The sequence below is a fragment of the Cygnus atratus genome, chromosome 11 (genome assembly GCF_013377495.2).
Source record: "Cygnus atratus isolate AKBS03 ecotype Queensland, Australia chromosome 11, CAtr_DNAZoo_HiC_assembly, whole genome shotgun sequence".
Lineage (NCBI taxonomy): Eukaryota > Metazoa > Chordata > Aves > Anseriformes > Anatidae > Cygnus > Cygnus atratus.
In genome coordinates this window covers 4,588,892-4,614,493 of record NC_066372.1, presented here as the reverse complement: position 1 = coordinate 4,614,493, position 25,602 = coordinate 4,588,892, and the positions used below count along the sequence as shown (strand labels likewise).

Genomic DNA, 25,602 nt, shown 5'->3' with positions numbered 1-25,602 from the left:
ATGGGAGAATTTCAGAATCAGAAATAACATATAAATAAAGTGATGAACTATTAGTTTTGCCTTTGAAAATGCCTGTCTAGACTTAAAAGAATTTGTGTTTAAGTCTTAGTCTTTCCAGGGAAATATATGCAGTTTATTATATATATATATATATATGTACAGCTTATAGTTTGTATTGAACCCCCAAAAGTTTTATTATTCATTAGTGCTCCTTGGATAATAAACTGAGCAGAAAGGATGCAGTTTCCTTGTTAGGACATGTTATGGTGACTCAACAGAAAGAGGTCTATAAAAGGCTAAGCAAACAACAGATCAAACATTTAATTTTGAAATTAAAACCTTGATCTCAGGATTTAATAGCTTTTTTTGCTTTAGACTTGTCATTTATACTGGAGCCTGTACAAGACGGTTACTTTTTCCATGTTGGAATCCAGTTAACAGTAAAGAGACAAGTGCGTGGATTTTTCTTTGATGAACAGCTGAAAGTGAAGTCACCATACTCCTTCATTTTCTTTATATCATCATTAAGGCTAAAGACTGACAGAAGTTATCAGTTGAAAGAATGTCTTTCTTAGGAGAAGGAAGTTGTAGTAAACACCACAACAATTACTGTGAAGCCTGTTTTAAGAATTCTGGCCAAACTTCTATGTCAAGTCCAGAAATATATAGAAGGACAAGATATGTGCTGTTTCATCTTAACTTTCAAGTTTCCGGTGTCCCAGGCAAATTCAGAATCCTCACTTGTGCTCTATGTAAAATGCTTTGAGGGAATTGTGGGTCTGACTGGTTGTGAGCAAAAGAGCTCCATACCTCAACTCAGTAAGAACCAGTAATTGAAAAGCAAGGTATTTTTTTCCCTTTTTTCTCTGCTGTTTGAGCTTCCATTCATCTGGATTTGATCCCTTCCTAAACTTAAGTGCTTCCCATCACTTATTCAAGTAGCTAAGATGGGCTAACTTCTATCTTAAAAAAAAAAAAAAAAAGTCTGGAAGAAATTACATTTCTGGCATTGCCTACCCATAACTCTAATAGCTGATTCAAAATGCCTAAAAGATGCTGGTGCAATTCTGTCATTCTGAAGGGACTTGCACCCACTTGAGAGTGCTCAAGTGTGCTCAGGGGAGCTGGCACAGAGCCCTTCTGAAATGGTGCCACTCTTCAGACAGGAACTCTGGACCAGAGAAGGATGCCAGAGGGGGCAAAAGAAAAAGGACAATGAGAAGCAGCATACTTGTTAAAAACAAGCAATCAAACAAAAAATACACTCTTATTTGCTACATATTATACTTCAGAGAATCAAATCATAGTTAATAGTTAAGCAAAATCTTTAGAGACAGCCTCTACGAAGTTTGGTGCTGACATCAAAATACCAATTGTACAAATGATTGTGAAGACTGAAAAAGCCATCAAGCAGAGCCGATCCACTACAGAGGCTGCAAACTTCCATTCATTGCAAACGGCTTCCTCTTCATCCTGGTCTCTGAATCTGTTGGCAATGTACCTGACCTCTTCCAAGATCTTAGCCAAATCTGGGTCGCCTTCAGAGGGGTGGCCGCTGTGCAGAAGGTTTTCTTCTTCTGTTGGTGAACAGGTCATCCTCCCGCAGATCACTCCTGAATCAGTGGTAGGTGTGCAGTGCACAGCATCCAGCCCCTTAAACCCAATGTACAGCATATTCCCATTACTGGACTGTTGTCCACTCACAGTGTTCATCTCCACACTCGATAGGCTACATCGGCGCTGTTTGTGTTGACAGGCAGGACGCACTTTATCTTCCCCTGGTCTCTTCATCCTCAGAAACCAAGCACACCAGTTCAGAAGGATGATTCTTGTCTAGAAGAAAATTACTGAGAATAAGCACCTCTTTACACAGCCACTGCCTTTCGCAGCTCTTTGTATTTTTACAGCCTGGGTGAGTGTCAGGTCTATGGTCTCTGCTTAGCCTGCACAGAAGTTTCAGAAAATGGTGCAATAGTTTTCCAGCTGATTAATTTGCTTGTCACTGAGGCTGCTTACTTACTCCAGCAGTGCTGTCGATTGCCTCAGGCTGACTATCACTGTTGGGAGTGCCCCCCACTGGGAGTCTCCATAGTGTTTAATTTTCCTTACACTTGAGCAGAAATATGGCAGCCTTTTCTACTCTTACTAGAAACCAGGAAGAGAAAAAAAATGCTTACCAAAGGCATTATTTTTGAATAGTCTTAGTAGCTCTACTTTAGATTGTAGTCAATAAATTAAATCTCTTTCACTCATATTTGTGCTTTGATATTAAATCCGTATGGGATTACTGCTTGGATGGGGCTGCTAAAACAGATGCTGTGCTGGACTGGAATAGACCACTAAGCTTTACAGTGTTTTGGCTCTGTTATCACATTACTTTCATGACAGTTGATTCCAGATTTTAGAAAACAAATCTGGATGTAACATGGAGAAAAAGTGGATAAATTACTTTTACTTTAAAAAAAATCTGCAAGTTTAATCTCTGTGTATCATTTTATTGTTTTCCATATTGCCTTATTCCAGCCATACAGAAAGTGCAGGCAAGTCGAAGACTGTTCCAGTTCAGACGCAAGCTTCTATAATTTATTTCAATCAGATTTTAAGAGCTCATTCCAGTGTTTCTTTTCCAGAGCACTAATGAAATATTGTCTCAAATAATACAAAAATCTTGCACTGTAATTAATATTAGATTTGCTCCATTTACTGAGTGCAGATTACCACTTAGAGTAGATGTTATATCCAAGCAGACATCCCAATCAAAGATAGATCTTGCCTTCTTACTCTTTCTCTACTGTCATGCTTTGCCTAGAAGGATAATACTTTATTAACTGACAGCCTGATACAAAACTCACCAGTATCCAAGGAAACTCCAATGGACTTCAGCTTCTCAACACCAAAGCCTACTCCTCAACCTCCAGTACTCAGTTTTCTGAGGATTTTTAACTCAGTACTGAAGATTTGTCCCATTTAGGGTCATCAGCTGTCAGTCTAGAGGTATATACCTTTTATTCTCTTCATTCAAATGTATTTTAAAACCACTGCTCCCGGATGGGCCAGGGAATATCTCATTAACTCTCATCTGCAGGGCGCTGCTGTATGCACTTCTTTTTTGGCTAGTAAGGATAATAATAACTCATTGTTTTAGAAAGATAAAAGAGAAAGGTCTTTCCATCTTCACTAATGCCTCAGGCTGTCACGAGTTGCTGGACAGGAAGACTGGACAGTTACCTGATGGTATTCATCAGTATTTAGTAACTCCAATATCAAGACTGATATTCTCTGTAAAAAAAAAGACTTACAGAAGTATGTTATAAAGTCCTCTGCTCTTAGAAAAAGACTTCATTTTTTCTTTGCGCTTTACAGATGCTCTTGACCAGAGATGTGAAGATCAGAATTTTCCAGGCTACTTTCATTTCAACAGCCATCTTTAGTGGGTGCTCTTTAGGCTATTTATGTTTCTGTATGCACAACACCTAAATAAGTAGCAGCTGCACGGTTTCACCTTGAGGCTAGTGTATTTCATGCATTTATAATCTCCCATCAGTACCCTGCTCTTTCCTTCTACTTGCTTCACTTCTGATGGCTACAGCTTATTCGAAAATCACCTCATTTATATATATTTTGGTTTTAGCAAAACACTGAGGTACTTCTAGCTGTTGTGAAGGAGATTTTGAATACAGAACCAAGATGAAGAAAATTCATATACTCTCACTCTCTCAGAAAAAAAGGTATCTGGATGTGCCATTTCTAGTGAAACTACCTTTCAGAACAAACTGTTTAGCAAGGATTTATACAGAGATGTAGATAACGAAATTTATTTTTTTAACGGTAAGAAGTAAACATGAGTCACAACCTACTATGTCACATCTCTGATCTGGACAGTTATGCAACGGATAGTGTATTAAAAATCAAACCTTACCCATTTAGGCATTTTTCCCCCATCTGGATCATGATGATGGTATTGTAGAACAATAACAGTGACAACAACAGAGAGGCCAACAATAATCATAGTGCTGGCAAAATACTGAGCTGCAAAATAAACAGTTAATTATAGCGATATATTTTAACTGATGCTGTTTTATATCTGTTATAAGGAGCGTTTATGTCCATGTAAATGTAATATGAAGTTAATTTTTCCAGTGTAGTGCTACATATGCTACTTTAGGTAGTTGTGAAAGATTTCTCAAAAGCAGACAGTGCAGCCGTTGTTTTCAGAGCCATTATTTGAATAATAAAAGTCTTAGTGGAACTGAGCACCTACTTTTTCTAAGCAACCTTGAAAAAATTTGCCCTCTCATTTTCTTTCACCAGTATCTTAGAGATTGGCTGGTATTTCTTTTGAAAAGCTTTTCCTTCTGTTTGAGCGATTACTATAGGAAGATTTCATCATGTTTAGTTCTGTAGTCCTAATTGTGTCTGAACTGCAACTCTTTCTGTGGGAAACTGACTCCCCTGTGCCTTCCCAAAATGACACATAGCTTCTCTCTGTATTTTGTTCAGACCAGACAGCACAGAGATTGTACAGGCAATCGCACCCGTGGGAGACTCTCATCAATTGGCAACACTTGCTGACTTGCACTGAGGAAACAAAGGCAACTTGGTAGCCCTTGTGGAGGGCTTGTCATCCCCTGATGCAGCCCTGTGGTGTCTCAGCCCATCTCCTCTCCCCCTCCCTGAGGTTTCCTGTCGAGCTCTCCTGGGGGAGCTGCCTTTGCTGCTGGCATCGTTCCTTCCCTCCCTGTATCTGCTGCCTTGTGCCTGTACTGTTCCCCACGCAGAGGGGTCAGGCACCTTCCGTTCCTCAGGAAGTCACTGCTATATGCTCACACAGTGGAGTCAGAACATTGTTTTCTAATTTAATTGTATGTGTAATTTGCTCTACTGCTGGCTTTCATGCAAGGTCACTGCTTCTCATTTAGCAAAAAATAAAAGTGAATAAAAGCTGTAGTTAGCTTACCGATTAAGGGCACAGAATCAGATGTTGCTGGCATAATTTCAGCCACAAGTAACATGAAGACAGTGAGAGACAATAAAACTGTTATACCTGAAAGATAAGCATGAAGTATGAAACTAGATCAGTAGTTGTAATAGCAAGGCAATAAGTGGCAGAGAATGAACCTGAAGGAGGCAAATGTATTGCTGTGGTTACCCCCCACCCCAGCAGAGAGGTAGGTCTGGGCAGACTCCAGTCCTTTCTGGGGCTACCTCAGGTTCAGGGTGGCAGTGCTGTGAAACTAGTGCCAATACTGGTCCATGAGACTGCCATGAATAGGAGGGAGATGACAGGGGTTGAGTAGGTCTGGGTTTTCTGAACTTGCACAGATGTATATATTTTTAGATCCTTGTTAACTATTCAGCATGTATCACCACTTGCTAATTAGCTGAGGTAAAACAAAGTACTTCTTGCTGCTTGTTTGCTTTAGAAACATGGTGTGATTTTTAGTATTTGAGCATATGAGACTTGATTAATTGGCGTAGAAGCTACAGGCAGTATAATGCTTAAGATTCCTGAAAAACAAGTTTGCTGTATTGGACAGACTTTGATATTTCTTCATAAAAGCGGTTGAGTTCTGCGTGTGGCTATGTTCAAGCAGTAATGACTACTGATATTTGGAGTTTGACTTCTGTTACTCAGTGATCAGTTCCCATCTCTATGAAACAAGGTCCAGCTCTTTTCTCAGGATTAGTGTGAAAAAAATAGGGAGTCACTGTCAGGTAGAAAAGGATTTAGGAACAAACTCATCTTAAAAAAATGGGGAGGGAGTTCTTGGAGAATGTCCTTCTGGAGAAATGTTCATTATGTTCCTACATTTAACAGTTGCATTCAATTAGTAGAAGCCAGTGTATTTGCAGATTTGTATGGGGCAAAAAGTTTCATTATATATTTAACCACCATCTTAAGGATCAAGTACTTAAACTCATCAGACTTGTTTCACAAGCCAATAATTTAGTTTAAAATTGCTATAAAAATAGTAATAGTAGCAGTTAAATGGAATCAATCGTTCTGAGAAGGCAAAAAGCAATGCTAGGCTCTTAATATGAGTCATAATTAAAAGGAAACATTAACAAGAATTCCATATGTAAGTGCTCAAATGCAGATTTGTGAGATTAAGCTTTACCTGGTGAATATGGATTTTTTTTTTCAGCAATTAAACATCACAAAATGAAACCCTGCTTCTGAAGGAGGCTGGTTAGGAATTGTCATGCTTCCACTTGGCTGGTCAGAATTTCTCCCTTTCACAGCTTCATTGTCTCCTAAAGCTTACAGCAAAGGTTAACAGTGACACCTGTGCTGCAGCATCACACAGTAAAAACAGTTTATGAGCCAGGGCACATAATCTATTCCTCCTTGTCTCCAAAGACTGTTTAAAAAGAAATTTTAGAATACAACTTTTTTTTGGTTTGGTAATATTTACAATAACAATATCCTATTGAAGATTTACCTAGCGAGATCTTTTCTCCTGAGTCTGCTGGAAGCAGAAAAACTAATAAGGCAAGTGCCGATATCAGTACACAGGGAATAAGAAGATTGAGTCCATAATAGAGAGTCCTGCGTCTCATAGTTACTGTGAATGTCACATCTGGGTAAGGTTCCTTACAACATCCATAAAAACTCTCAGTTCTCTTCCCAGGAACTCCTGTGTAAGAGAGAAAAGGAAGAAAACCCAAAATTAATGTCAATAAACTCTATATTATGTAGTGATTATTTTATAAAAGGATAGTTGTAGCTCTCTAAGTTTTACTATAGGTAAAACTGCTTCTTCAAGCTTAATTCCCAATTAAGTCACTTTTGCCAGATGATAATGGAATATCAGATAAAAGATATTTACTGAATTCAAGCTGACTTTTTTAATGTTGATTTTCATCTTATGTCTGTTCTCAGAGTTTCAAGCACCACTAGCTAGGTCATTTATTAATTTCGTTTCTCTCTTAATTTCCCAATCATTATTTCAGCTATTTCAGCAGTGAAGTGCTGTCAAGGCTGCAGGTTCAGAGTGTAAATAAGAAATCAAGAGCTTACCTACTAGATCCCACTCTCCATTTGAAATATAGCCAGATATATCTGCTTCTTGCATTTGTAAGTCTAAGGACCAGCCTCCATATGTCCAGGATCCAAACTTCAGGTTACACTTCTGAACATCAAATGGAAACCAGCGCACATCTATGTAGCATGAGCTCTTAAATATGCCTAGGTTGGATTTTAAACAAGAACACCAAATTGAAATGCTTGTTCCACATAATTTCATGTCCATTTTGTATCTGGACCTTGTTCCACATTGCACCCTTTGGCATTTAGTTGTAAAGCACAGTTAATCTCAGCTGTGTCTTGAGATGTAAAAAGCAAAAGTCAGTTATAGAAATGGGAAAGAACTGCATCAATTATGTATTGATGTTATAAACTGTGTTTTACCCATTTCTAGACACACAGTAGATAAAGATTTAGAGAAGAGCACAGATTTATAGATACTGTATATCAGAAAGAAATGAAGCAGAATACGCAACCTGTTTCTCTTATTTCTGCTACTGAATAAAATAAGAGATCTTGAAATATTATTTGCTATCTTATTAGATTTACATGATCTTGTTTTATTCAGGAAGGCTAGCTTATTTTTCACTTGTTGAGTCAGGCTCTGTCATTTAGCAGCTTTGAGAATGGAACTGAAAACCCCGCACTAAATGGAACATCTTACATGAGAACAAGCAAACCCCTAAAGATCTTAGGTAGAAAAACTAATTTGGAAAGCACGTGGCTCTATTACTGTACTTTCTAAAATTCAAGTTCTTGGAAGAGTTAATTCTGGGAACTGTGGTAATTGAATTAGGGAACAGAAACTACTCCACTGATCCACACCCAAGATTCAATGATATACTTCTGATATCAAATAAATACCAAATAAAATAAACACAGACTATGTTCCTTTCAGGAGTCAAAATTTTTTTGATGAAGCATTCAATGAATCGTTTCAATTGAAGAGATGTCCCAAGATGTTCCTAAACATCTCATTGTAAAGTAACATACTAATAGAAGAAACAACTAAAGTAATGAAATACATTTCTATTTAGAGACATTACCTTTGATAAACTATAACTTTTTACACTAAGGGATTCTATTTTTTATCTTCTTTTATTCTTCCACGCTACTGTAATAGTGCATTATGACAGAAAAATTTAAATAATTGCAATAAAAAAATCTTCTGTGGCGGTTTTCATACAAAAGTGTTAACCATGTAATTCATGATGCATCTAGGCTTATATCTAGCAGATGACGGCTAGCTACGTAAATAAAATACCAAGGAATTTATGTCAAATTTGAAACCACACCATATATAGGTAGTCTGAGTTATAAGAATTTATGACATGAAAACAGCCTACCTGGTGGCAGATACTGGCAATGTCCTGAAGAATTGACTAAAACATTAGTGTGAAATGTAGCATCAAATCTTTCATCAGCACTAGAATAGGGAAAAAAGAAAATGAGTTATACACTCTGTGGCTCAAAATACCTGAGAAGAATCTGTTCTTCATAAAAGGATTATTTATCCCCTAAATAAAACCCATCAGCTTTTCTTCTGGCACCAGTTTCTTGTGGCCTCAGGGTAACCGGCCCTGATGGTATCGGATTTGTTCCTGATTACACTGTAAGTGGAGGCGAACCACGTCGTTCTTTCTGCTCACCCACCTTGCAAGATTCACCACATTGCCTCAGCTTTTTATTGATTTCCATTTGGATAGTAAGCACTTTTAAAAAACTTCTGAAGCAATTGTACAGGGAAATCTGTTCTCTTGCTGTCTACATAAAGAGCAGCTCCTTTTTGGGCTTTCATTTGTGCAAGGGATAAGCAAAATGAGACATACACTACTCTACTCTGTTGTATTGCTTGTAATTTCTGAACGGTCGCCTCGCGGGGATGGGCTGGAACACGAGTTAAACACCGTGCCAGCAGCTCCGGGCACAGGAAAGGCCACGGGAGCCACAGGGTCTGGCGTCTTGCTGCAGCCGGTGCTTGTGTTGATCAAAAAAACCATGTTATCTCTAGGGTGATTTGAAAATCACAAGTCTCAGGTGTGTCTCTGCCTATTAGTGGTTTAGTATCTCATGGCTTTCTAATCACCTTTTATAACATTGTCAGAAAAATACAGTAAGGATCTGAGATGGGGAGAAAGTGAAATATTCATAATTTTGGCATAAAAGAAATTATAAGGGGTACATTTTCCCAGCAGCATAGCTCCTATTGAAATATTCTTTAAAAAAAAAAAAGAAATTTGACATACTCTGATAAAAAATTGTGTATCTCAGAAGCTAAAATAAAGCAGTTTTTATTTAGTCTTTGTTACTTTGCATTCTATTTTCCCCATATGTATTTCAAAGACATTACATTTTAAAAGTATCTGACTGATCTGTGAAATGTGCAGACAAGAAAAAATTAAATCCAAATAATTACTCTCCCACCTGGAGATGCACTTTTTCCACTGGTGAGTTGAATGCTCATAGTGCTGAAAGTCGCTCACTAGTGTTTTTCCAACTATTTAATTTGAATTCTGAAGATAAGCTGAGGAGTCTAAATATTGCATATGTAGTGTGAGTGGATTCTAGGACTTGGAGGGAAAAAGGGAATTCAACTCTAAGGCAGTTGAAGTAATGCAGGCTGCTGTCCTTCAGCTTCACAGCTCATGGGTGGATTCTCTGCTGGTTAACAGACTGAGCTCTTGTCGCAGCTTCTCTTCTAGCTGGAGCACTAACTGTTCTGCCTCATCTTGGCTGCCTTTTTCCTGGCGTTTGTGAGGAACTCATACTGCTGAGATGTCTCCTAACTGCACTGCCAAATTTTGCAGAAGTAGATTCGAAGGATATTGGGAGAAGTATGTATGTATGCAGAAGTATGCTGTATGCAGCAAGACGCATACACAAACACACACGTTCACAGGTGGGCACGCACGCCCTCCAGTTGCATAGGTCTCGTTTCCTTAGAAAAGCAGACTTTTCTAAGAAAAGCAGAAAGTTCTGCAGCCGGTTTCGATATTGGACATAGGCAAGTAATTGCAGTGACTTGAGTGCAGCCTCATTAGGGCTACATTAGGAAACTCAAGCAATGTAGTCAAATTTAGGATGTGAAAATATCCATGCTGAACAAATTGCTTGTAAAGTGGAAATCAATAACTTGAAATGGAATTCTTAGCTTCCTAGGCTAGTTTCTGTTTTCTCTCCCTCAAGCAGAGGTCAGTGAAGAACCAGAAGGCCACTTCTAAGACCCTGCTGTTCTTTCTGGTCATTCGCAAAAATAAAATTTTCAAAAGGCATCACATGTCAATCACTTGATTGACACAAGTCACCAAGGAATCTGTTTCATTGTCATGTGGTTTTGATTTTAATAAGACATATTCTTAAAAGGATATCAAGAGATACTTAGACTCAAATTTGAAAATATTTTTTCCTGGAAAAGAAGCATATGTGGTTTCCTACACTGTGCTTCTAATTGTTTTTTGAAATGCAGTGCTTCAATTGGGATTACACTAAGCAGGAAAGCCTTTGTTTGATGAGATTTTGGACTCAAATAAAATGATAGAAAATCATCTCTGCTATGTTTCTTCTTGAAGATATAGCCACTTCAAAGCAAATACTGATTGCAATACGTTGAGATGACAAAGCTGTACTTAGCAGACATAATCCCACTGGAACCTATCTGGAGAATCTCAGGTTTATGAAATTGGAAATATGAAACTGAGACCTAACTACCAGAATTTGTATTATTCCGTGAACTAATGAACACTACGTGGCCATTTGGAAAGTAATACCAGCAAAAATAAGCACTTCTAATGAATCTAGTAAAACTAACAAAGTAGAACAGAGCCAGACACAACACTAATACAGTCAGTCCTGGAATTTGTACGTAGACCAACATTTTCCTCCCTCAGAAAAACTACAGATGGACTGGGCCTGGTCTCTTTACAGCAGACTGGTAGTAAAATTTAATACAGGTGCTACTTGTCCAGGTACTATGTTATCCTTCTCATTCTGTAGTGTGCTTCAGGTACAGTTAGCATGGATGTACAGGTATTATGAAAAATAGTCGAAAATTGCTAAAATCACCCTTTAATTTTGGATACACATCCTTAAATGTTGAAGCATAAATCTCCAGATGCACTGAAAGTCTCTCAAATATGTGGTACATGTGAGAAAGAATATCGTCATGATTCGTTCTTTTGGAAACCTCTAAACCATTGTTGTAGAGTACCAATTTTATGGCGTACCTAGAGTGTTATTCAGCAGGAGCATGGAAATGAATGAATGATTTGTTGGTCTTTCCCAAGAATTCTGTCATTTATGAAATCAAGGTAGATAGGAAAAGATGGTCAAGAGAACAAATTTGCAATGAAAAATACATTAAGCAAGATCAGTGTTGCAAAAATACCTGTTCAGGTTGCATGTTTACATTTCTATGTACAGAGCATTTTTAGGCTGGTTTCTGGACAACTGAAGCACTAATTGCAATGCTTAAACCAGAAACAAGAAGTAATCCTGGCAGGCAGTTACAGTACGAGTGGTGAGGTCTAGCAGAGACCTCCTCAAATCACTTAGTGTTAATTGTAGCTCTGAGAGAAGCATGGAAGCATGCTATAAGCAGTGTGTAGGTCCTGGAGAGAAGTACTCAGCTAGCTGACAAATGCTGTCACCGTGTGCTGTCACCACAGCATTACAATTCAACAACATCTGTGAGAATGGCATTAATCATAAAGGTGATCAGCAGGTGGCAAAAGGACAGCATAGCTGCAGCTGACATTGGTACAGCTATTGAATGGGTGTTGCTGCCACAAAGGGCAGTGGAGAGGGGCGTCAGGTGGATGCACACTGCAAGGCTGTCTTCTTTGTAGACATATGGCAGAGACACTGAGGAAAAAAGCCATCAGGAAGACAAAAGGTTTGTGTCACCTGCACAGGCAAACACCAAGTACCCTGTCTACCACAAAAGAACCAGAGCAAGATGTACAAAGCAGATGTAAGGTCTTTCTGCTAGCTGGGGAACTGCACACGGGTCCACAATAACTGCAGAAGAACAGACATCTTCCAGTGCTTTAACAGGGCACTTCTGATGGGAAAGGGGACTCTCAGGCAGCCTGTGTTATGGAGCTACGAATTCTGAAGAGCGATGGCTGATGAAAGAGCTGGGTCACAGCCCCACAGGCTGCTCGGGCCAGGCCTCGCACTAGGCAGGGAGGCCAGCACCGGCCACAGAGCAGGCTCCCGTACATCTACAGAGCCGTGACCGTGTCAGCTTACAGCACAGCAAGTTTGAGACCATTCCAAAGGCTGGAAGAGGGTCCCTGTTTATTTTATGTGGGACTGCCTTGATGTATGTGGTTATATCCATGCCAGAGACAGAAGAAGACCCTCACTTCCAAAGAAATACTCTCTATAAAGGGTAGCTTGAGCAATCAGAGAGGGGAACTGCACTGTTATATGTGCTCGATGTACTCCTACAAGAGCCTCTGTGAGAGGCAAAAACAGTCTTTGCTGAGCACAACAGACAGATGGAAATTGGCGTATCATCAAGACAGGTTTTTTTAAATGAAATGTGTGCACAGCAAGGTCTTCTGTTTAACTTGGGACTGTTGGAGATAAAGAACTTAGTACTTCTTTGGGGTTTCTTCTTATAATTGCTTAACATGGAATAAGTGAAGAAAAACTACAACAACAAACCAATAACCAACCAATAAAACTTGGATGCTTTTGGTGAGGAAAGGAGCAATGGTAACTATCACTGTCTCATGCCCATTTTTTCCAACACCAAAGCTGGGCTATGGCTGTTCCTGCTACCCAAATGGAAGACCATTTGCTCTTCAAAATTCAGACTGTTCTAGAAGGTACAGGCACAGATCTTGTTCCTTAGCAGCACAGAATGAATAGTAAGATTGCAAGTAAACAAATAATTTCCTAATTGTGGGGGGGCATAAGGAAAATTTTTGTCTACAGATTCTTTAATGATTTAGTTTATAGGAAACACTGGACACGATGCGTTTGCCAGTTTTTCATTGTACTCAGTAGATGGTAAGACTAAGGGGAGATTCTACTTAAAGGTAATTAAAGATACCAAGTTTCTAAAGATGTAGGGTTTTCAATAATTGAAGCTGATATTCTTACTCTTTTTCTTTTGGTAAATATAGCTTCAGAACTCTGCCAAGAACTTTTTTGTCTAGTTACTGTTCAACAGTGAAATGGACAAAGAAATAATGAGGAAAAGGCATAGAGCAGATGACAGCTTATCAATATGGATATTCTCTTTCATATTTCATTTTGTCATACAGTACTATGAAGTAATTCATCAGTGGGTAGTGTAATTCTGTATAATGCCATCGAATAGAAAACCTGGCTGAAAACATGATTTTGTTTACATAAAGGTATATGCATGCACTGATCTCAAGATGTTCATGTACTTTCCGCTCCTTCCCCCCCCGCCCCCCCCCGCCCCGAGAAAAACATTGGTATGATGGAATTGTTTTTTTATTCCCCAACCACAGCTGCACAGATATTACATGCGTGCATCTAAGGGAAGAATTTGGTTACTTGAATTCTATAGAAAGATGGTGTCCTGGTTTTAGCTAGGATAGAGTTAATTTTCCTCCTAGTAGCTGGTAGGGTGCTATGTTTTGGATTAGGATGAGAAGAGCGCTGATAACATGCTGACATTTTAATTGTTGCAGAGCAGTGCTTACACCAAGCCAAGGACTTTTCAGCTTCTCGCTCTGTCCTGCCAGCGGGCAGGCTAGGGATGCAGCAAGAGCTGGGAGGGGACAGACCCAGGACAGCTGACCCAAAGTGGCCGAAGGGGTATTCCATACCATCTGACATCATGCTAAACAATATATAGGGGTGGCTAGCCGGGGTGGGGGGGCGGCGGCTGCTCGGGGATAGGCTGGGCATCGGTCAGCGGGTGGTGACCGATACATACAACTGTATTGTGCGTCACTTGTTTTGTACATATTATTATTATTATTATATTTTCTGTCCTAATAAACTGTCTCTATCTCAACCCACAGGCCTCAGTTTTCTCGTTTCTCTCCCCTATCCCAGAGAGGGAGGGGGAAGGGTGAGCGAATGGCTGTGTGGTGTTTAGCTGCTGGCTGGGCTAAAACCACAACAGATGGAAAAAAAAACTTACTTTTTGTACATAAAATCCAGCAGCTGCATTGCTTTAATAACAGAAACCTACAGTGCAGGGGATGTCACAATCGTGTGATATATTGGAAAAGTAGTGTGAATAGTACTTAACTAAAACAGTCTGTATCATGCAATTGTATGCCTAGGTTTTGTACTCCCATTAGCACTAGTAATGTTTCTACTTAATAAACAATGTTATTTTTATTTTTGATGTTTTAAATAGATCTGAGGTTTGCAGTGAATTTGCTCACAGATAACACTTTGAACCCTTAAACAGACTAGCATCCAATTTCAGCTGAGATTTACTACTGCACCTTGCTAAAGCAGTATGATTCCACAGCTAAAGTTTATTGTGAATACTCCAAAAAATGGGCCACTAATTTCTTACACGTAGTGTTTCAGAAGGATTCAGAGCTCCAGTGAACATACCCTTCCTGAACAGGGTAGCAAGCAATTAGCATTTGTTCTGTTTTCTTGTTTAACACCCCCATTTTCTCTGTATCTTAAATACTCAAAGTCGCTTGTATTTACTCTCCTTTACATACACTACCAAAAAACACACTTTATTACAGACTCTTAAGTTTTTGTTCTTTCTAAGAAGTAGTAATATGCCACCTTTTTAAACTAAATACATTCCACAATGGGAACCAGCATATAATGGTTCAGCCAAAGAATCTCTCATGTCAGCCAAGTTTCTGCAGCTGATTGAATTCACCAGTAAATATTTACACCAAGCAAATAATTTCAGAGAAAATTATCACTACCTGTACCATTAAACACAGGCAGGAAAGTTTAGTTTTCTAATCATCACACAAAATCCAACTAGAATTGATTATAGAGAAGCTGTTAGTATTTACTAAGTATTTGCAAATATGACCTCCCACTGTGTAAACTAGTTATTTTCCAGTATTCCAAATCTGCAAAACCTAGGCATTTTAATGAAATGGTTGTCATTTGTCTTGTGTTCTCTCCTTCCCCACAGGAAAAAAAAAAAAAAGTGTATCCACCTGTTATAGAGAAGAATATCTGGCTTCCAAATCAGTCCATCAGGAAAACGGACGTTCTTCACTCCAGGGTATTCAGACACATTCCACTGTAAGTAATGATCTGTCCAGTACTAAAATATACAAACCAAACATGTTAGCTCTTCTCATCCATGGCTTTAATTTTGTTCTCCAGACTGTATAGCTTGAAACAATACATGTTTTCTTGTTAGAGATATTATTTAGCTTCAGACAGTAAAATGCTTGAAAAGGGTGAATTAGGCTACCAAGAGCTCACTGGAAAGCATTAAAATCTCGTTTTCAATTCACACTGCAATGCATATAACAGCATATAAAAGAAGATCTGATATGCTTGTATTTTATTGTTCATGCTGGCTCAGGTATCAGTTTGGGATAGAACAGATTTTGTTTTACAATTCATACTTAACTTCAATGACATTTTTTTTTCATCAGAGACAACTTTGTTATCTGTGGTTGCAAATTCTTAGGTTGTAATAACTTGATTACTGGCGTGTGGTAGAGCAGCCAACAGTCTCTGCTGATAGGAAAAACAACTGAAATGGCAGAACAGTTAATACTGGCAGCAGAAGGCCTTAGCAGCTCCTGTGGCCTGAAGTTAGCCAGCCTTTGAAGCAGGTGCTCAGCAGCACCGTACTGCTCCAGAAGCTTTCTTCCTGGCTGGCACTTCCTGCACTGGAAGCTGCCACCCTGGCGGCTCTCTGGGCTCCTTACAACAATTCCGTGACTGCCAATATAGGCATGGGTTCTGTTGTGGTCAAACCAACAGGGTTTAGAACTGTGTTTCTTGGCATGTGCTTCCATATTTTTCTCATTAATTTTTTACTAAGAATTTTTAGTTCTTTGTCACCTGGACAAATGATCTGAGTTTTGTATTGCTTTTTTCCTTTTGCTCTACAGATACTAGTTTTTTTTTTGTTTTGTTTTTACAGGAATCTTAAATCAGAATATGTCTGTTAATAGTTTTTTCTTTTCACTTCCAGCTCCATTCACGGTTCTCTAATTACAAACTACATGTCTTGCTCACATTTATCTATACACAGCTTATATAACCTGATCAACTGCTTGTCATCTTTTTATTTCGGGATTTTAACTCCATTTTATGGTAAATTATATTATATGGTCTTCCCTGATTGACAAAAATTCACTGTACTTTCTACCACTTATCTTTTGTAGAATTTAGACATACCAAGATCCTCATGGTACTTTATTTATTTATTTATTTACCGAGAGTAGTAATGTAAACCAATTGGAGTGTGCTTTTGAGGTGTTGTGTTTAAACCTGTGGGTCCTTGTTTGCATTGTGTGACTCTTTGTCAAGAGCTGACAAAATAAGTCACTTATTTGACTAGCAGGCACACGGCTGGGACTGTAGGGACATAGGGCAGCTGCTGCTGAGCTCACTGGCCTCCCAGACTCTCTGGCTGATTGCCATCTGAATAGCATTAAAATAATACCAATGTATCCAAGAATTTCTTATTCTAACTTCTACAAGGTATTGTAGCCAACATGTTCTAGCACAGGGTGGCACTGAATGCTGTAAAGACAGTCAAAAGTCTAATAGAAAACTTAATTTTGAAGACTGGATTAGAAATAATGCTAAGCAGATTGTGGTTGCTCTCTTTAGCCACATTTACAGAGTGTTTACTCATCAAGCTGGACATGAGCTGTCTCATTTTGTTTTAACTTTGGAGCTACAGTCTCCACTGTAGCTGAAGTATGTTTGATGCAGATTAGAAAAGCAAACATCTAAGGGTACTTGGCTTAGTATTACCTGTTTGACTAGGCAAGGCTCCTGTTGTAACTTCGATCGAGTGTAAGATTCTGATGCTGAGCAGTATTGCCATGGAGATACAGTTCATGACCAAAGAGTCTGGATAAATGCTAGTTTTATTCGCCCTTCTCCCAGGTTATTTTTTGTACTTAAGTATTTCATTGATGACTAGATAAAATATATTTAAGATACATCTTTGATTATATATATGATTTATCAAGGAAGGGAGTGGAGGCAGACATACAGGGAAAAACTTCTCATTGCAGACCATTGCGTCATAAAATGTCATATGTTTGCCTCAATCATGCTTTGAATCTGTCTAGTATACATTGAATAAACAGTGAATACAGAAACACTTTTCTTTTTTAATGTAAACACAGGCTATGAAAAGTGGCTGCATTTTTTGTAGTATTCAAGTGATCTGCTCATTGTGGTCTTAACATGTTCCACATACAGTATGTACTAAGGTGAATAAATCAAAAGAAATACAGTGAATATATAAAAGAATCAAAAAATTTACTTGGGGAAAAATATCTCCAAAAGGACAAGGACACTAGGATAAAGAGAGGAAAAATAAGTGATAGCTTCTTGAGTGTGAATTGTCATATATTTTCCTGGTAAGAAATTATAGCAACATTTTGTCAAAGCCAAAACCATATTATATTTGACAGTTTTAACCCTGCTGTAAAACAAGCCTATAAAACAGCATGAGCTAAATGCTTCTTTCATGTCAACTTCTCTTTATGAATAAATGGAATAGCCATGCTGTCCTCTCCAAAGGTCATCCAAACAATCTCTCATTTGTTTCCTAAAGCCTGCCACAGTGCAGGAGAGGCCTTCTATAGAAATGCTCTAATCAAAGTAAAAAGAATCTATTTAGATCAAATGAGCTGATTAAAGAAACTGAAAGGTGTAAAGTTTCTGTTGAAGCAGCATGATTGTCTTGAAAAGCAAAACTCTCTTGTAAAGCTTTACTTAGCCCAAACAGTTTAATTTCTGCAATACAGATGGGAATTAAATGCCAATTCTCATCCCAGCTACTGTAGTATGGAGAAAACTTGCCCACATCACCCCATCTTTGTAAAGCACGGGTTTATGGAAGAAATTTTTTGTGGCAGCACTAGGAGCCCCGTAGTCAGCATGGTAAGAGGCATCTTGTTAATTCTAAATTTTAGTGGTAAACTAATTAAAAATTCAAGTCAGAATGGTAAGAGGCATCTTGTTAATTCTAAATTTTAGTGGTAAACTAATTAAAAACTCAAGTCAGAATAAATCTGTGTAGGCTCCTTTGCCTTAGGGGCAGCTCTCTCACTAGTTAAACTTAAAGAAAGAAGAAATTTAAAATACTCTCACAATGTTCTTGACTGTTCTACTGTCTGTTCCATTTATTAAAAAGTGAGTGACACTTACTCCTACCCAGTAATGTCATCCTTGAGTTAATGGGGGGCAAAGTTCTCTGCTGTGCTATCTAGTGGTGGCAACAGAGGTATGTTAAGTCTGAAATAAGGTCTGAAAATTCTGTGACAACTGTAGCAGCTAAACATTGCATCAAAAGGTAAAATAAAGTTACTGCTTGAAAAACAAACACCATATGTACGCAAAACAAACAGGGAAACCAGGATAAAAATACAGTGTTCGCAGCTGAACATTAGGAAGCTGAACCTGTGTTCCAATATATATTTGTCATGTAACTGAGAAACAGAATTTGGAGAAATAACCTTAAAAAATCTCATCTTTACGGTTAATCTTTGATGATGATTGATGTTTAACAAAAGCAGTATTTTGAACAACATGAAAATAGCATGTCCATCTTAATTAAAATTCTCTTGCAGTTTCCTAAAGAGACAGACTGAAAGCAAAGCAAATAGTGGATTTGTTGAAATGGGTGATAAGGACCTTGTACCTACAGTTACTGGAACTCTGGACATCGGTATCTTAGGGTGGTCAAGAGTTTTTAGAGTGACTAAATCAAGGCCAGTAAGTTTGTGACATATCTAGCTGTGGTGACTCAAATTCATAAAAGTTTTCAAAAACACCTGAAACAACATCAAGTCCTAAATCTCAGCCTTGCAGTTTGCCATTCACTTTAGCTTTGTATACTGTGTGGTGAGATACAGAACAAAAGCTTGAAAGCTTCCTAAAATTCACACCATCACAAGATGAAATGTGAAGACCAAAGGAGGAAAAAACTTGCTTTGTTTCTCAGAACTCACCATTTGTAGCCAGATATTTGTTGTTAATACCTGATTCTTTTCATCCTGAAAGGAAGAAAGAAAGGAGGGGAGAAAAAAAACAAATGACAGCTTAGTATCATGTGGCTAACACTAGTAAATACAGTCAACTATTCTGGAATAGTTGTGCTAAGGTACCTTTTAAAACAAAAGGAATCATTGCCCCTGCCTAACTGCATGGGAAGTTTTCACAGGTAGTTTTTAATGTATTTCATATTACTGCTGTCAGTCAAACTGTTACTGGAGGGTATCTTTCTGCCAGATTTTTTCCTAGGGCTTCTTCTTTAATAATATCTCAAAAGGCAAAAGAGATTATCAGAGAGGTTGCCTATTTCACCTTTGCTTAGGAGCAGCCCTCTCACTAATTAACTTTACACACCAGACATACACGGCTAATAGAAACAACATTGAACACAGGACGAGTGACTAACCTCAGATGACAGGTACTGAGGCTGTATCAAGTAGCTTCTTAACAGGCAAGCAGCACCACTGATTTCAGTGGAACTACACATCGAAGTGTTCCATCCCAGTTTTACCTGAGAAGGGTTGTCGGGGCAGAACATTATTTTTGTGCCTGGAGGTTACAATTTGAAGGCTTTACTGCTCACCTCCTGTGACTGTCCGATGTAAGCTCAGGTGACAGAATTGGCATCTTAATGCTGCAGTTAACTAAGGGGATGAATTCTTCATTTCTCAGACACAGAGAAATGCCGGTGATCTTACTTCTCTAGAGGTACCAGCAATTACTCATCCCTCAAACTGTATCAGCATCCACCTGGGTTGTGTGAAGTGAATGGAATATACCACATACTGTCTGTGTTCCACCCTCTGAGCTGAATGCACAATCCCTGTCCCAGCAACAGCCAGAGCTTCATTTGCAGTCTAAGGAAGTAAGATAGCAAGTTTCAGTCACCTGTACAGCAGGAACTGTCAGAGTCGCTTGTCTATCTAGACCTCTGAATTTAAATCTCTCTCTCTTGAACTTAAATTTTGTTCCTAAATGACCCAATATGGCCAAAAAAAGATTTAATCACATTTCATACCAAAACAGCTGTCTTTTTGATAATACTCTTTACTAAAGACAAATACTCTTTTGCTGTTGCTTGGTGGACTTATAATTGAACAAAAGTTCCGAGCGATGTTTAATTGAAGTGATATTAGATTAGCACTGCAGTAAAGAGTTACACAGCATGCAAAATCAAACACAGTGCAAGGGATAACAGTATTTTGAAAGCAAGTGGAGCCTTTTGAGGAACAGCATCGGTAAGCGCATGCCAGCATTACTACGTTGTGTGTAATCTGAACTAAATGTACAACATAGAGACAAGTAAAATATTTAGGTAAAGATCAGTATTATGAATCAATAAAGTCTGCCCTCAAATGCACATTCCTACGTTCCTTTAAAATAAAAAAGTAAATAAAAAATATAAAGAATCACAGACCACAGGAAGTGATTCAGCACTTTTCCTATTTTCTGCTTCATCACCTCCGTGAACCTTACTTTTTCACTGAATCTTATCTCAAGTGAACAACTCATTTAAATGGCATCCTGGGGAAAGAGGCTTCTTTAACGCTTTGGTACCAGAAATACATTATTAAGCGTGCTGAAGACATTGCTGAAGATGTCAGCCAGGCAAAGTAGAAATTAATTTGTAATAGTAGCTGTTATTCTCTAGCCATGCAAACATTAACTTGATGCCTCTCTGAGTAACCTCCATATGGTATAAGAGCACAATAAAACTAATTTACATGGGATCTTTAATTAATGAGTGAAAGAAACAATGCTTAAGAGATCATTCATACCATGAACTGAAGTCTATAAACAAGTGTTGCAAATGAGGGATATGTAAAGTCTGTATATGTTTCTATTCATCATTTTAGGTCAGACGTAAACACCACCAATGATAACAGCATGTAAAGTTCAGTATCATTTTCTCAAGGCTCTGTGTATCATCCCAGATGAACATGCCAAGTTCCTATGACATGATGTCTGATCTATTGCACCTAAGCAAAGCTAAGGGCACCACTGCTGTGTGGCTTCACCACAGGACACAGTAGGTTTGTTGCTCTGCACAGGTCTAACTAGCTACACAAAGGTGCAGGGCAATTCAGAATCCATTATGTTGTGGGAAACTTGTTTCAGGACGATTAGCTAAACGGCGTGTACTCCTGCACTGTTAAATCCTGAGTTAAACTCACATTTTACTCCCAGTGTGATCTTTTTCTACACACAAATGGCTCCAGCTTTAGATAAGTGATGTTTTAAAAGTTCCCTTTTGAGTAGCAGGAAAAGACTGCACTAAAGCTGGAGTGCTGCTGATGCTCAAGCTAATGATATGCCATGGGGATTTATTTTGAAGCCCTGAGTCTACAGCGTAGTCAGATGAACTATTTCTGGAATACCATAAAGGAGCTCTACTATCAACCAGCACACACCACAGAACCAGGCTAGAAAGCTAGCACTCACCAGTGAAACTAGCCCAGCTGAAGGGAACAGCAGCCCTTTAATCCAGCTGTGATGCTGGCAGTTATTCAGCTGCCTGCCACACTGCCTTGCAGCTGGGCACATGTCAGAGCCATCCCAGGTTGCCTGCAGGAGACTCTGCAGACATTTTCTGGGGCACTAATCCAGCCACTGAAAGCCAAGAGTTATTCTGAGCAATAATCTTTCACTCAAAACCTACCTGAAATTGAGTATCTAGAGAGTACTAATTCAAAAATAACTTTTACGGTGAAGACAAGCCCTAAATGAAGATGGACCATGCTGCTTTCCTGGTGTTTCTTTCTGGTATTTTAAATGTTTAGAGCCTTAAAGAGTATGTTTGATCAAAATAGCTCCCACTTGGATCACTATATTTCAGGATCCATCAGTGTTTGAATCGTAAATCCTATCACGGCTCCTCGGCTATAAGAACTCACTGCATGCTGTGAGTTGGCTTATAGCATTTATCCTAGGAGCAAATGGCTTCCAAAATTGTAGTCATTATTGGATTGACTCACCCATCGCTAGAGGAAAGCTTCTGATTTAAAGGCTTTGTTCCTTTCTCCAGGCCCAAGTGAAGCTGGTGGAGGTGGGGCAGAAGACATTCTACAGAGTTTCCCCTGTCTAGGGGACTTCTTTGAATACTGTTTTAGAAGCTTTACAGCAAACTGCATTATTATCATTTTTCATCAGAGTTGTGCAGTACTTCCCCATAAAATGATGAGTGGGCTTGAAATGTTCCACAGAATGTCACCATTTCTTGTTGCATCGCAGTATTTTATGAACACTTTGTAAAAAGCGTAGAATGCCAAGGTGAGGCAGCTCCTGTTACAAACCTTTTCTACTATAAAGGGGCAAAGAAAAGACCTTGAGACATTCTCAAATGCTGGGAAAATTAGTCAGAGAATGAGGCCAGTAACTATATAATGTAGTCTGGACTGGTATGGTATTTTTTCCCATGGCAGCTATGTTAGGTTATGTGCTGTGCGGGTGGTGGTACTGGACAAGTGGCACAGCTCACGAGGAGTTAGGTTTCATTTGTGCAGGGGGAAGTTGGTGGGAGGCTACCTCAGTCTGCTTAATTCATAATTGTAGTCATGATTTGTGATGGCGGATGGCAGCTGCTACTGGATTGATTATCACATTGTTTTATGGTAGCATGATTAATGAAGGGAAAGTAGTTGGCATCAGGAAGACTTGAATGGTCCTTCACTCATTTGTGAAGCTAGAGGTACCAAAATTTTCTGTAAGTTCTTGCAGGGAATTGCACTGTCTCTGTTCTTCCATTTCCCGTCTGATTTTGTCTGCCTTTTCATTTTAAAACAGTCTGTCAGACTGATCACCTTTGGAAGCAGAGTATCAGATTCTCACATTACCTTACCCTTACTCTATGGTCAACAAAATATGCAAAAGAAGATACGTGGAAATTTGACAATGCTTTATGCAGGACATTAGCCTGGGCAATATAAACTTTGTAAGGGACATTATCTGCTTACTTTCAAAGGGATGTCAGCTTATTTAGCATCCACACTAGAAAAGCCATCCAGCAAAAAGCAAGGGGAAAAGCGAAGTAAGCTTGCGTGCCTGTAGACTGGCATGCACGTGGTGACGTGCAAGTAGCAAGAAATAAATGCTTCCCAGAAGACTTGCGTAAAATGATGTCCTAACTAAAATCTATTAGCAGTAACTCTTGCACTTCAATTCTTCATTTATTTCTACATGGTTAAATGTCACCTAAATCACAGAAAAAGTAAGACCTAAGAAAGAGGGCTATGTTGCTAATGTCACCAGGGAGTTTAGTCACAGCACTGCAGCTGTGTCTGGGGTTCCTGGGTGAAGATGGTTGATGTAGTCAGGGAGCAGCCGCTCCTACCGTGTCACCGCTTCGAAAATATACTGCTACCAGGGGGCTGCCATCATATTCCCTTCCCTCTTGAAGAGAAGAAATTAAATATTTATTTAATGACAACAACAAAAAAGAAAAAAATGCTTTTTAGTGTGGTAATAACATGAATGGTGAAAAATGCAGAATCTACTTCCTGCTCCATGGATTTTATTTATTTATTTATTTCTGAAACAGAATAGCATGAACAGGAGAACCTGAAAGCATGACAAGAAGTGTCACAGGACTGCAGAGCATTGGGCTGGTGGAAAACTGAGGGTCAACAGAACCATCAGCACAAACCATGTCAGTTTTATAATTAAAATCTTTCAACAAAATCCAGTCCAAGTTAGCAAACTGCTTCCAGATGACTGGAATGACTTTTTTTTTTTCAGAGAATGAAAGCTTCACAGAAACCTTTTTTGCTTGTCACTGCTCATACGCTAGAGTCTATTCAGCTCCTTCTGTTCTAATCTCCAGACACGCTCACTCATCATTTATGTTTCTCAGGGTCAAGATAGATAGCACATTTCTGGGCATAGGAGGAAGCAATGCTGCTGTCCATCAATTAAAATGCTCCTCTGTAGGCACCTTGGGTCTGAGGAGAGACCCGGTGTTTATATGCGCTGTCATACTCTCTATAGAAAGTCTTTTCCCCTTCCTGCTCCCTCATCTTTCCAGGCAATGCTTGTCCCTGTTTTGTCCATTTTCTGCAAGACTCCTAAGAAAATTCCCATTCAGAAGAGTTTAGTATTTTCTCCCCCATAAGTAAGCTAAAGATTTTCAACTAGTGAAATGACTGACTACAGTCACATTTCCTAAATGCTTATTTTTAATAAAAGCATTTCCTAAAACCAGTTAATCTCCTTTCTTTCTGTAAAAACAGCTATGTTAACTCTTCAGACTGCATCAGTCTTCTAAATATTTTGATAAATAATTACATACAGCTGTAAAGAAAAAAAAAATCACTTGCTTTGTTGAAAAACAAGTTAGTAAGTTCCTGAATTCCATTTTGAGAAATATTTAACTAAATCAGAATTTTCATAAACGATACGTAATTCCAAAAACCTTTATTTATTGATTCAACATGTGAAAGGGCCTCAGTTTTCAGAAGGACTTTTAAATTGTACCACTGTTCACATCTGAGAACCAGAAGCCTCTTACATGGCTATGAAAATTTTAGCATCAGCAGTCTTTGCCTTCACAGTTGAAGGGTAATTCATGTAATGCTTCTATAGAAACACAGTTAATATGATTTGGCTTAGAGCCTTAACTCTGAATGAGTTGGCATAGTAGTGGCATACTGCAAAACTCTTAAGGTTAGTTAAACACAAGTGTGCAAACTGCAAAGTAAGCAACAGAACTCCTCCTGATAGCAGCAGAGTCAAGTTTTCACCCCATGATTTCAGAGAAAGCCTGTTGTGCATTTCAAGAACCAGCATTATAAGGCTTTAGAGACACAGCTTGCTTCCAGCCTTCTTCAGCACCTCTTTGAACTGCACTTTGGTTACTATGAACCTTAATAAAAGTTCCTAGAAACATGTTAAGACATCCCTCATTATTAGCAAAAATGCTAGGTTCCTGACCAGCATCTCGTCACAAGACCAACGTTCGTAATTGTAGTCTGAAATTAAGAATGGGCTGGCAGCCAGTGAGAGACTGGTAAGGCACTTCCAATATAGATTTTCACTTCTGTTTGCTTGTATGTTAGCCTCTTAAAACCAGAAGGTTAATTAGTTCATTAGCTCTTACCTCACTGTCTCAGCACTTGTTCATTAAATATTCTCAGCGTCTTCTGTCAAAGTACTAGCACCTAATGAAGTTTTATCCCACCTCATTTAAAATCCTGCCATGTTTAATTAGTGAGGGAATTTTTGCGTAACACAGCTTGGGGTTTTCTTCCTCTTCCTTTTTAGGGTCACACACTGAGCTCTGTATAAAGTGAAAAGGCCTGAATTCTTAGAGTGTTAATTCTGAGAGAAGGGACTGGAGGGTGAGTTAAGCACTCATATGGCCAGTTGGCAAAAGATACATCTACTGCTAGCTTTTGGCTTCT

At 38.8% G+C, this 25,602-nt stretch overlaps 1 protein-coding gene across 1 annotated transcript in view; it reads right to left on the bottom strand.

Moving 5' to 3' along the window:
• Nucleotides 1-200: 200 nt before the first annotated feature.
• CHRFAM7A (CHRNA7 (exons 5-10) and FAM7A (exons A-E) fusion) overlaps nucleotides 201-25,602 on the bottom strand; it is a 41,371-nt gene continuing 15,969 nt past the window's right edge. The window contains exons 3-10 of the mRNA XM_035553993.2: nucleotides 19,165-19,209; nucleotides 15,163-15,272; nucleotides 8,374-8,453; nucleotides 7,022-7,189; nucleotides 6,444-6,638; nucleotides 4,958-5,044; nucleotides 3,920-4,029; nucleotides 201-1,833 (exon numbers count right to left, since the gene is read on the bottom strand). Of these exons, the coding sequence (XP_035409886.1) occupies nucleotides 1,315-1,833; nucleotides 3,920-4,029; nucleotides 4,958-5,044; nucleotides 6,444-6,638; nucleotides 7,022-7,189; nucleotides 8,374-8,453; nucleotides 15,163-15,272; nucleotides 19,165-19,209 (1,314 nt within the window). The 3' untranslated portion in view covers nucleotides 201-1,314. The remainder of the gene's footprint in view (nucleotides 1,834-3,919; nucleotides 4,030-4,957; nucleotides 5,045-6,443; nucleotides 6,639-7,021; nucleotides 7,190-8,373; nucleotides 8,454-15,162; nucleotides 15,273-19,164; nucleotides 19,210-25,602) is intronic.